General features: G+C 41.9%; 1 protein-coding gene across 2 annotated transcripts; it reads left to right on the plus strand.

The window, feature by feature from the left end:
- Positions 1–460: 460 nt before the first annotated feature.
- egfl7 (EGF-like-domain, multiple 7) lies at positions 461–11,816 on the plus strand. Of its 2 annotated transcripts, XM_079660120.1 has the most exons (10): positions 461–667; positions 1,863–2,086; positions 4,301–4,536; positions 5,059–5,181; positions 6,548–6,654; positions 7,438–7,533; positions 7,733–7,927; positions 10,172–10,248; positions 10,602–10,764; positions 11,380–11,816. In XM_079660120.1, exons 3-10 carry the CDS (start codon positions 4,457–4,459, stop codon positions 11,397–11,399), a joined length of 861 nt encoding a protein of 286 aa, XP_079516246.1. In that variant the 5' UTR covers positions 461–667; positions 1,863–2,086; positions 4,301–4,456; the 3' UTR covers positions 11,400–11,816. The 2 variants fall into 2 exon arrangements, with proteins under 2 accessions (XP_079516246.1, XP_079516245.1); XM_079660119.1 differs by lacking the exon at positions 1,863–2,086.
- The last annotated feature ends 224 nt before the right edge of the window (positions 11,817–12,040 follow it).

A 12,040-nucleotide genomic window follows, 5' to 3' on the forward strand; every position in this document is an offset into this window, starting at 1 on the left:
CCTCATAGAGCAAGACACACAGAGATGTAGGAAAGGAAAAGCATGGTCTACTTGTTATCGTGCAACAGTTTGGCTTTAACAAGCTGCAATTTGGCAGATTGGATCTCCAAAGCTAAACATGAGCCTATATGAGCTCCAGCTAACATATCTGAAGTGGTGTTGAATCAAGCTAGGTGGAAACTGCAAAATGACCTTCCAGCTTTTATGATTGTCTCTTGTTTGTTAAGGCAGCAGAAGGCCATGGGGTTAAGAGGCCCCCTTCAAGATGCCTGAACTACAATGGGGACAGAAAAATGCTTCAAAATCAGATTTGTGAAGCGGTTTGAGCAGGATGGAGAGTGTTTGTGCAGGAGAGGGCTTTTATCAGCGGCAAACACTCACAGGAAGTCCGGTTTGGGATTGTCCATCCAATTCCTGCGTTCCACAGGAAGTTCTGCATAAAAAGCAACTGAAAAACGCCCGAAGACATTTCAGTTCTGTCAGCTGGACTCACAGGGAGCACCGGGACTCAAACCGCAAAGAGTTTTATTTGAAACCCACCACCGAACCTGATCTTTAAAAGAACTGGCAGCATGGACGAGTCCAAAGATCCAGGACGGCGGCTCGTGCCCGTGGCCGCCGCTCAGCCTGCGCGCGCAAACTCACCTGATGACCCTCGACTACGAGGGTAAGATTTCTTTATTTAACCATTTTAAAGGCCGTGTTCAGGAGGTTTATACCAGCTTTTCAAAATACTCTTTTAAAAGTCATGCATTAGTGGTTAAGTTGCATCTCGTAAAGTTAGAGTAAATGTCATGTAGCCTACTTCATAGGCTACTGCTTGGTAGCATCATTTTTTTTTTAAAAGGTCACAATTATTAGTAGATTCATATTTTTCCTGTGCATAAACTAGGAGCCTGACTACCAAAAAGTACAATATTTCACTCTAAAACGAAGAATAAACTAACATAGGCTACAATGGAAATAATGAAGTAGGCCTAACTCAAAGTTGCACTTAAGTATATCAATGACTTTCTTCGACTGAATTTAACTTGTAATACGTATTATATGCATTCAAGAGCTGTAAAACAAAGTGTCTCTATAGAACAGGTCACACTGCCAGTGTACTGTAGGAATACAGATATACTGTTATACTACAGAGTTGGTTCTATGTTTTTGTTCTGAGAGTCAGACTTCTGTGAAAGTAAAAGGATCATTATTTAGGTGCTATTGCAGTGTGTTGCACTATCAAGAGAACCACAACATTTATTGCAGATCCTTTCACTTTTGCTAAAAATCATACACATTTGTATTTTCATAATTCCTAAAATATTAGGTTCATGGCCCGTAAGGAGTTCATAATGCAATTAATGACCATGTATTCTAATCTAGAGTGTACAATACATACAATATATGTTTTCTTTTTGGATTCATATGTATTTGTTAATCAGTCTAATATTTACTAAGTGTATTTAATTTTTAAAATGAGCTTCAAAGGAATCTTAATATTTTTTAAGATATTTGTTCCTTCACACATATAGGAAGGAATAACATTTAAAAGTAATTGTAATTATTTAATATCATATATATTCCCCATTTATTTTGTACCTTCAATAATAATTGCCTGTTGTTTGGCACAATATACAGTTCTCATTTATCTTCAAAATCAAAATGTAATACAATTATTGGCAACAATGAAACAGATGAATCATACTTTATTTTTCAGTCATGCAACAACTCAATTTTTAATTAATTAAATAAATACATATAGGATACATGTTGTTATTTTTGGAAAGTAGTTTATGAATCATGAAAAGACTAATGTAGCCCAAAGTAGCCATAGTGCAGTGACGTCACTTAACGGGTCCCCGCATTGCATGCAGTGAGCAGCGGGACCCTCAGCTGGAGGAGGGGAGGAGGGGCTACCATCACCCCCCCACGCTGCCTGACAGACAGACTGAGCTCCGGGACTAACCTGACGGTAGTTCCATCCCCGCTCCCGTAGCTCCGCAGCGGAATACACCGGGAGTAACTTTGTTAAGAAGCACGTCTCCACTTCCTGCTGTGGACTGAGCTCTGTGAGGGGTTCTGTTAGGGAAGCTTCACGGTGGGTGATTATTTGTATCCATGCTACTGTGCTTCATATTGGCTAGTATTGTGTTGTCAGTGCAGGGTTTACTTTGCGTTTATTTCTTTATAGGTGGAGTCACGCGTTTAATGCGTGTCACTGCGCGCGTGTGTGTGTGTGTGTGTGTGTGTGTGTGTGTGTGTGTGTGTGCGTGTGTGTGTGTGTGTGTGTGTGTGTGTGTGTGTGTGTGTGTGTGTGTGTGTGTGTGTGTGTGTGTGTGTGTGTTTGTGTGTGTGTGTGTGTGTGTGTGTGTGTGTGTGTGTGTGTTACAGAGATGGAGATCTGAGAGGATGTAGCACACACAGATCTGTACAGCTGTAAACAGCGCCCTCTCATGGCGAGTGTAGGGAATGTGTCTGCTCAGTTTCTCCTAAAGCGTCAGTACAGTGGGCTGGGCAGTTATTTTTCAAAGTACATTTACTCTACCACTGTTCATAAGTAAAACTGTGAGGTCATTTTCTACTCCTTTTCTTCTACATCTCAGATGGTCGTTTAACTCCACTACATTTATTTGGGGATTTCAGTTACTTTACAGATTCAGATTATTAACACAAAATAGTATTACTGATGCTGTATGAACATAGTTAACTACGCAGCACTATATTTATATAAAGTTATTCAAATGACCTCCACCTTTACCAGCTGCAACATGATCATCCACATATTACCTAACAATTTGAATGCATGATTTTAACTTGTATCATAGTATTTCTGCACTGTAGTAGTTTATTATTTTTACTTAAGCAACAGATCAGACCATTTCTTCCATCAATGCCATTTGAAGATAGCATGACACAGATGCAAACATGTGCTCTAAGCCTTGATTTCATACAGGTCCATCTGGATTACAAGCATTTGTTTTGTATGAAATCAAATTCCAGTACTAGGAATATGTCATGTGTTTAATGTAAGACTTCCTTCCATCTCCACCACTTCATCTTTGCAGAGTGGATTTCATTATCCCTTGTGTGGGAACATTGGTAACATACTGTATGCACCCCATAAGGAAAAAAAGCATTTAACATATTTAATATCCTTCCATGATTTCACAATAAAAGTTAATTGTATCTCTTATACCCGTAACCCTGGAGCAGCTTTCTCATCGTCTACATAATAATGATGCTTTTATTGCCACACGTGCTCATGTTGTCTTCAAAGTGGCCTCCTGAGAGTCCCCCCCGCTGCTCTGATTTGTGAATGAACGCAGCCTGGGATCACAGAGACATGCAAGCTGTCAACCAAAGCTTAGCATCGCCCCCCAGGACAACTGAGGTTCCTCCTGCCGGCTGCGGCCCCCGATAACCTGCCATCCCACCAGGCTGGCTTCAGTGCCCTGTTAGAGATTTCCCATGAGTTTTTAAAATATGGCGTGTTAATGTGTGCCTGTAGGAGGGCGTTGGTTCTAGCTGTCTCTGGAAGCGTTCCCATTCTTTAATCCTGTACAGTATGTAGCCAATTAATTTGAAAAAGGTGTGAAGGGATAAGTGAGTGTTTGTGTGAAGGGAGAGTTCTCTGTCCTTTTACTTTGTCCTTTGTGTTTTAATCCAAGAATCTATGCAGATCAGAGAGTTTTACCCGCTCTATCCACAACAAATCCGGACTGTATCTACTATATGTGGGACCAAGACATTGATTATTAAGTCCCCAAGTCCTAAACATTGATATTAGAGAAACAATAACGGCAGTGTGCACTTTGTGTGGTTTTTAGGACTTGGGGTTTGACTTAGGTCTTGAGTGCAATGACTTGTGACTGTGACTTGCACACAATGACAATAATGGTCCCGCCTCTGCAAGGATCTATCGAGATACTACAAGTTAGTTGGAGTCCAATAAGTCACAACAATGCTTCCTGTGCTGTTCACAGACAGGTCTATGCACATCAAAATATACAGAGATGGCAAACGAGCCCTTAACTTAAAAATGATATATGTTTTCTTTAAACAGCTCTAAAGATGTCCAATTCAAAATAAGTGCATCTTGCTATTCGGCAGTTACATTAAATTAAGTTTTGCTATGTTACCAAACTTTACAGCCCTAATGAAAAATGTAGTCAGGTAGTCGTGGACAATTTAAGAACAAAACTTCTTAAATAATGTATCTGGGTTGATGAAAGTCACTTTTTTTTTTTTAATCCCGATTACATAATATGTGTTGAGTTGGTGTATGATTATCTCCATTTCCCTCTCTTTGCAGATAGCTGGAGTCGTCGTGGAGGAAAACGTACACAATCACAGTGAGGAGACTTTGGCTAGGACCCTCCTCCTCCTCCTCCTCCCTTCCTCTCCCCTCCGCCTGGCACAGAGAAGAGTGTGAGAGACGGAGCAAGGGAACGTGGGAAAGAGGAAGACGATGTACCAAACGCTGCTCCTCTCCTCCTCCCTCTTCATCCTCCATGTGATGGGCACTCCACAGTACTACGCTCACCACGGGTAACAGCACTTAATACTCTTCCTGTGTTTATTATGGGCTGTCATCGGACCGGCGTGCCTATTACAGAGCAGATCTCCACTTCAGACCTGTTTGTTTTAGCAACATTCTCACCCAACGCCAATATATACAGATTGGTGAAATGACATTTAAACGTTTTCAGAGTGAACTCTCTCAGGAGCAGAGCTATTAGACGCACGGCATTATGGGGGAGTCTCCAGGCTCATCTTGTCATTTTCACTTGATTTGCACAAAGACCAAAATAAACCAAAAGCCAAATGAAAGGTCAAGTGGAGCCAAAGAGGTCGAAGGTCAACTCTTTTCTCTGACACATTGAGTGAGTGATTACACGGGTCAGTCAGAAGCAATTAGGCGCCACGCCAGCTTCTGGTGACAAACTGAGGAGTTTCACAGCTTTCTGAATCAGACAGAAACTTCTCATCTAAAACCAGCTCTATCTCACATGCTCTTTGGAGCCTGAAGTCTCCCTTTCAAGTTTTTAAAATATTTAATCTTTTTCTCAGGAGGAGGGCATGCGGGCGAGACCTCCATCACAGCGCTGCAATGGCAACAGAGTCTTACATCGCGGCGGTGCATAAGCCCTACATCACCCTGTGTCAGGAGCATCGCCTCTGCAGCACCTACAAGTGAGACACATTGTAATGTGTAGTCCTTTGTCAAATCACCTAATAAGTTATTCTCATATTTAGTCATTCTGTTTCTTAGTTGTTTGAGTCCGGGCAGTTTTTGTTTTATCTCAAATTAAACAGAAAGTGTAGTTTTAGTCAATAAAACTGTTGGCATTTTAAACATTTGTAGTCAGATAATTATAGAAAACAGTAAATGAAATTAGCCAAAATAATAATTAATAATTATTTAGTCTACTCATTGCTCATTTTAATTCAAGAAAACTGTTGCACTGAGAAAAAGTCTATTATATTTCTTCTCTTATTTCAAAGAAAATAAAGAGAGATTATAGTCAAGTTTATATGTATTGAAGTACACTTTAGTCTAGTACTTCTTTGTGTGTTGATATAGTCAGTTATCTTTTCATTACATTGGAAACCGGTCAGTAGACAGGACCTGAGTCCAAACAGCGTTGTAATGAAGCCTTCTCAGGATTTATCTAATAAAGACGTAAACAATGCTTGACATGTTTAGGAAGGGGAAGGGTTAGACATGCAGTCATAAATAGATGCAGACTTTCTCCCACAAACACAAATACATGCTTTACACAGAACTGGGTCATGGTGGCACATATTTGGGTGGAATCTAAATATCGAGGGCTTTGTGTAACTACGGGAAATGAACTGCCTGCCGGACCGCAGAGACCGCGGCCGTGTTTATTTTGGACTCCCTCCATTCCTACACACTCTCAATCTTTCTCCAGCTTTCTCCCCCTTACATACCCTACATTTGAATAATTTATTTTTAACTCTTCTCTCAACATTAAAATTGCATTCTTTTAGTCATTATTTTAAAATAATGTTGGCTTGTCTCAGACAGTTACAGGATTACTTATCTTAATGTGATTCTCCCTACAAAATCAAAACCTAGAGTGTGTCAGACATGAGTAAGGGATAAAGAAAATATGGAATACCGGATCTAATTTCCTAGATGTTTTGGGTTGGTTTGCAAGGGAATATACTAGGTGGTGAATTGAGGGAAAAGCAGACACACCAAACCAAGGTTAAAAGGAAAATCTTTCTTGTTGATTTTAGGAGGAACTGTCCCTTTTTAAACAGTCTGACCCTCTCTTGTTTATAACTTTGTACCTCAGAGTCTCAAGGATTTGACTCTGCATCTTGTCTCCTGCTTCCTCCCCCCTCCCTCCCTATCTCCTCTCTGACACACTCCTGGTCAAGTGTTCCGTGGTTTCAGTGTGCCACCAAATTCCCGCTCTCTCCTCAGCATTTTTTCAGTCTGACAGAGGATGGAAAAGGCCACACACACGATGACAACAGCAGCAGTATGAATATCCAGTACATCACTAACTGTGTTTTGTCTCCACAGGACGGTGTACTCGGTGGCGTACCGGAAGGTGAGCAGAGCAGCCTCAGGTTTCTACTCAGAGTGCTGCCCGGGCTGGAGGAGGGTTCACTCTCACAACTGCAACCAAGGTAACAGGGAGCGACGTGTGATTGGTTCATCTGTCAGTCTGTACCTGCATCACCTGCTGCATCTGTGGAGTGGAACAGCTTTTAACATGTTACAGGAAGCATGCATATTCAGTATCTTGCCAAAATGTACAAGTACTCACATGCTTGTAGGCTACTCTAAATATGAAGCTACAGCTAAGTGGTGTTTAGCCTAGCTTAGCATACATTATAGAAGCAGGGGGAAACATCTGGCCTAACTCTGTTTAAAGGTTAAAGAAAGATTACAAAAGTCTATTAAGATTACTTTTTGTGTTTTTAAAGGAACACTTCACTCCCAAAATGATCATTTACAGATTCAATCATTCTTAATCAACCCGGCTTACATAAGTCAACATCTTAAAAGAGTTGAGAGACCCACAAAATAAAAGAGATACTTAGGGGTGTATTATAACTTCAAGGGGGGGCTTCTGTACTTGCATGGTTATTATTTGTCTAGCTACAACGATGCAACCAGATGAAACTCCCTCTAGCCAATAAATATTACAGCATGTAACTCAACATAAAACCCACAACATGTTGTTTTTACATTCATGCTTTAGTAATGCTTGAGATAAAACATTTGAATGAGTGAAATTTATGGGCGGTGGTAGGCACTTTTCAGTGTTCCCCTTCTTCATGTCTTAAAATAAGATCAATGTCTCCTGGCTGTGGCTTCATGTCTAACATCTTCATATTCGATTTTCTCTCAGAAATGAAATAAGCCTATTTCCTCGAATCCTGAATCACTGTAAATGTCTTTTGCAGCTGTGTGTGGAACCCCCTGTGAGAACGGAGGTACCTGCTTAAGACCAAACCAGTGTTCCTGTCCGCTCGGCTGGACGGGACACCAATGCCAAACAGGTACACACACACACACACACACACACACACACACACACACACACACACACACACACACACACACACACACACACACACACACACACACACACACACACACACACACACACACACACACACACACACACACACACACACACACACACACACATACCTGGCCGACCACACAAGTCACCCATATCTCTGTGTTTCTTGTCAGATGTGGACGAGTGTAGCGAGCAGCATCCTTGCGCTCAGGAGTGTGTGAACACAGCTGGCAGCTATCGGTGTGTGTGCAGAGACGGCTTCAGACTTACAGGAGATGGCCATTCCTGTCAAAGCCTTCCTCCCCCCCCTCCACCTCCTCCTCCTCCTCCCACCACCCAGGCAACAGTGGGTGGTCACAACAATGCGGGTAAATGAGCATCACAGGAGTGTGTGCGTTCACTCACACATGGTGCCATTTCTTTTCACAGGAGCACAGAAGAAGAGAAACATAGCCAGCCTCGCGGTCCATTATTACTTTTGGTACGCGCTATGCCACTCTCAACTCGTACCGTGAGTAATAATGCACTGCGACTGGTGCCGACTGCAGACAGATGTCCTGTGGGGTGGCCCTGTGGGGGGCCCCGTGAGGCCACACCGGGACCTTTTACTCCTAATAGTCCTGCGAGTACAGCACACATCTGACTCTAATAGAGCTCCCATGCTAATACAGACATATTTCCGTCCCCACACACTACATTAGTTCTCTTAAAATGTTGCAATGTTGTCTTTAACCACGAAACAATTGTCGGTTTTAGTTTTTGTGTGCTTCCTGTTTCTTAGCAACAAGTCTTTAAAAGTAGTAGTTGACCCAAGGACATTCCTTTGAATTCCTGTCCTGTGTCAGCGTTATTGCTCCAATGCCTTTTTTGGGAAGATTTATGCAACATGAAACCTTAAAGAAGACTTTCCTTTTCGACAAAATCTCCCCAATCTTTATCCCTCTTTAGGGATTATTTACGAGTCACTAAACTGTAAATCCAAAGGGGGAACTGTCTCATGTGTTACAGGATGAAATGTTTCTCGTGTTAATGTGAGATTGCCAAACTTTCTTGGGCTTTGCTCCAAACTCCCTCCGATCTATCAGCGTTTCTGTTGAGAGAATTGTCACTCAAAGTGGGATTCCTCAGCTAACACGAGATTGTTACTCCCAGGACAAAAAATCCTGCGAGTATCGGCAGGTCAGCAAAATAAAAAGAGCTGGTGTTGAAAAGCCAAATATGACAGATCTTTATGCTTTTTGAAAGTGACGGATGGGTTATTTGTCTCAGTTTCACAGCTAATCTTCCGGGATGCAATAAGGCGAGGAAAGATGTTCTGGAGACTGCATCCCAATATATTTGTTCACGCAGGGATGTTTATGGAGATCACAAACATCAACACAGGTTGAAATGCTCAAAAAGTACTCCATAGCTCTGACTCTGCCAAGCCGCTGTGGAGGAGTGTTGGACTGCGATTGTGTGTCTCCATCTTCCTCCTTTCTCTTGGCCAACAATTCTATTCTCATTCCAGCTCCATCAACCCTGTCTGCTGGGGGTCACCGCCGACTCCCCCCCTTTCCCTCCTCCTCCTCCTCACCCTGTTTCTGAACTCATTCCTGTCTGCTAAACCCAAGCTCAGAAAGCAGAGGGTCCCTAATGTTGCCTCCCGATCTGCGTCCCACCTTCTCCAGGGACAGTCCCCTCGAGCCCAGCCGGGCAGACACTCTCCCCCGTATCCAATGCATGTTCACACGGGGGATGATTGACCTCTCTTTCGGCTTGTGTATCGGCTTTTTTTCAGCCGTTCCCATGTCCGTGATTCCCTTCTGTGCCCTAAAATCTGCGGCCCTCAGCCTGGTTTCTAGTTCAGAGACGTTGCGGTATATCATTCAAGGAGAGGGATTGATGGGGGCAGGATTCTCTGAGACACTTTTCTTAGATATAAACTTTAGGTACGAAAATTCAAACTCGGCTGTCAGCCTCCCCTGATGCAGAACTGCAACGATTTTCATGAATGATTCATCTGCTGATTAATCCTCAATCGTTTGGTCTCAAACATTTCTGAAAACAGGGAAATATTTCCATCGTAGTTTCTCAAGGTCCAATGTTGTGGCTTTTAATGTCTTGTTCTGAGTCCAAAACCTAAAGATATTCAGTTCAATATTATTTAAAACCGAGGAAAATTGGAAATGTCCATATTTGAGCGGTTGAAAACTACATTTTCGGGTCATTTTTGCATGACAAAATATCCCAAAATGGTTCTATCGACCGAATAATCCAGGGGTTTTCCTCACAAAGCTTGTGAGCCTCCTTTGTTTACTTTCTCAGTTTTGCTCAATTTCTGAATGCTTGTGGGATCCCGATTTAACAAATGATCCCATAGACACTCACATTGAGCCATGATAGCCTGATGCTGTTTGACTTCACTTTAGACCTCACTAAATGCATAAAGAATGTCTATCCTAAGGCATTCAATAGTTTCTGACTGTGGGAAAGAGGTTTTAAAAGAAAAGTTCCCCCAAACTACTAACAATGCGACTTTGTTTTGACAATTATTGTGATGTAAGATCTTTTCACTGCTCCTCACTAGCTGATGGCAGCTTTTTCTGATGTTCATGTTTGTCTGTTTTCAGGTGGAGGGATCAGCCAGATGGAGAATGTGACGGAGGAGGTACAGAGCCTGAGGGACAGAGTCGAGCTCCTCGAAAAGGTACAAAAAAACACACACATTTTAAAACACACATGAATAAAAGCCACCTACCCTGATACCTCCAGCCTCGCTCACCAGGAACACCTCTGCTCTGTGTATGATATAAAATCTGAGCTGTTATTTAATCACCTAACAAAAGATTCTAAAATGCCAGACTTACACAACGGCTTTTGAGATTTTTTTTAGTTTTTTTTTTAGAACCCTGCTTCTGTTTAGTGAAATAACTAAATGCAGATTAGCTGTTCTGGTATAATTACGCTCTAGGTTGAAATTTGTTTTTTTTTTACGAGGTGAGTAATAGCACTTTTATGGGGCTGTTTTCTTTATCTCCTCATTCCCTCTCCTCGGTGCAGAAGCTGCAGATGGTGTTGGCTCCGTTCAGCAGCTTCTTTCCGCCGTCGCTGGACGATGGCTGGTCTGAGAAAACCACGTTACTGTCCCACTCCTTCCAGCAGCTCGACCGCATCGACTCCCTCAGCGAGCAGATCGGCTTCCTGGAGGAGCGCATCGGAACATGTGAGTGACCACGACTGACCTTTCATCGCTCAGAGGTCAAGAGGAGGGAAAATCCAACGTTTAGTTTAAAGCTGCCCAATTATGCTTCTGCGGTTTTCCCTAGGACTCCACTGTTTATTTCCGTAACATAGTGACATCACTATGTAACACTTAAGCTTCTGTTGGCTAGCGCTCCAACACATTGTACATGATGGATGGCTAATGGGCGGGACACCTCTAAGCGGTTGCCCAATCACAACAGAGCCGGCCAGCTAACTAATCAGACTGGGCTCTGGTTTCAGACAGAGGGTGAAAAGAGGTGCTGCAACACAGGCAGTATGAGAAAGATAATGTCACAGTAGAGACACTACACACAAATATGAACCTGAAAATGAGCAGAATATGGCCCCTTCAACACCACTGTTGCTTTGAGTCAGAAAAAAAAATTCTTTCTTTATTCCTAATTTAATCAGATAAAATGTATTTTTAGAAAATGAATGACATAATAAAATCTTGTGCCAGTAATACAATAACCGTTTTGGCTAAGAAAGTTAAGTGACATTCTTAAATCTAATTTTACCTTCAGGAGCTTTAATGGCCAATTCATTGTAGTAACTGTTTTCTTTTTCCTTGTAGGTTCTTGCCAGGAGAATTAGCCAAATATTTCCAGACATCTCCAATGAAGTTAATAATGACACAAACCTGCCAGAGAATGTACAAACAATGATGGCCGAGAGCAAGTTTGCAAGAGAGGTGACGGCATGAAGCAGAAACGCACAATAATCATCATCTGTGATTTTCACTATTCCCAAAGGTTTCATTTACTTTTCTTGTTGAATCTCTGTCACATATCATCCCTGTAACATCTGAATGAAACCCACTGAGGGTCAAAGGTCAAATTGGCCACTTTGTTTCTGTTTGTTTTTGCATCAGTGCAGCTGTGTCCTCTGTCAGAAGTGGACATCTGTATTTATCTATTTAAATTATGATGAAGTTTAGTTATTTCTCTGCGCTCCAATAGACATTTCTACCTAGTTTTGTAACATTTTGTAATAAAAAGTCTTAATCAAAAACGGTGCAGTGTGTGCACACTGAGTGGATTACTGAACAATGTTTGCAAATACACTCCTGTCTACGCGGCTGATATTAGATCCAACATTAATCTAACACAACAGAGGAGGTCTCCTGTTGGTCTCATGTATACAGTGTGGAGGGAGTATTCAGGTGCTTGACTTTAGTAAAAGTATGTATACAGCAATGTGATGGTACTTTATTACAAGTAACAGCCCAGTAATTC

Source organism: Notothenia rossii (genome assembly GCF_949606895.1).
Source record: "Notothenia rossii genome assembly, chromosome: 11".
Classification (NCBI taxonomy): Eukaryota; Metazoa; Chordata; class Actinopteri; order Perciformes; family Nototheniidae; genus Notothenia; species Notothenia rossii.

What these genes read in the sequence shown, in the direction of transcription:
- egfl7 (XM_079660120.1), top strand. Translation starts at nt 4,457, where the DNA reads ATGTACCAAACGCTGCTCCTCTCCTCCTCCCTCTTCATCCTCCATGTG. An exon ending in CTCTCACAACTGCAACCAAG is followed by an intron (nt 6,655 to 7,437) that starts GTAACAGGGAGC and finishes TGTCTTTTGCAG; the next exon opens with CTGTGTGTGGAACCCCCTGT. An exon ending in GAGTCGAGCTCCTCGAAAAG is followed by an intron (nt 10,249 to 10,601) that starts GTACAAAAAAAC and finishes TCCTCGGTGCAG; the next exon opens with AAGCTGCAGATGGTGTTGGC.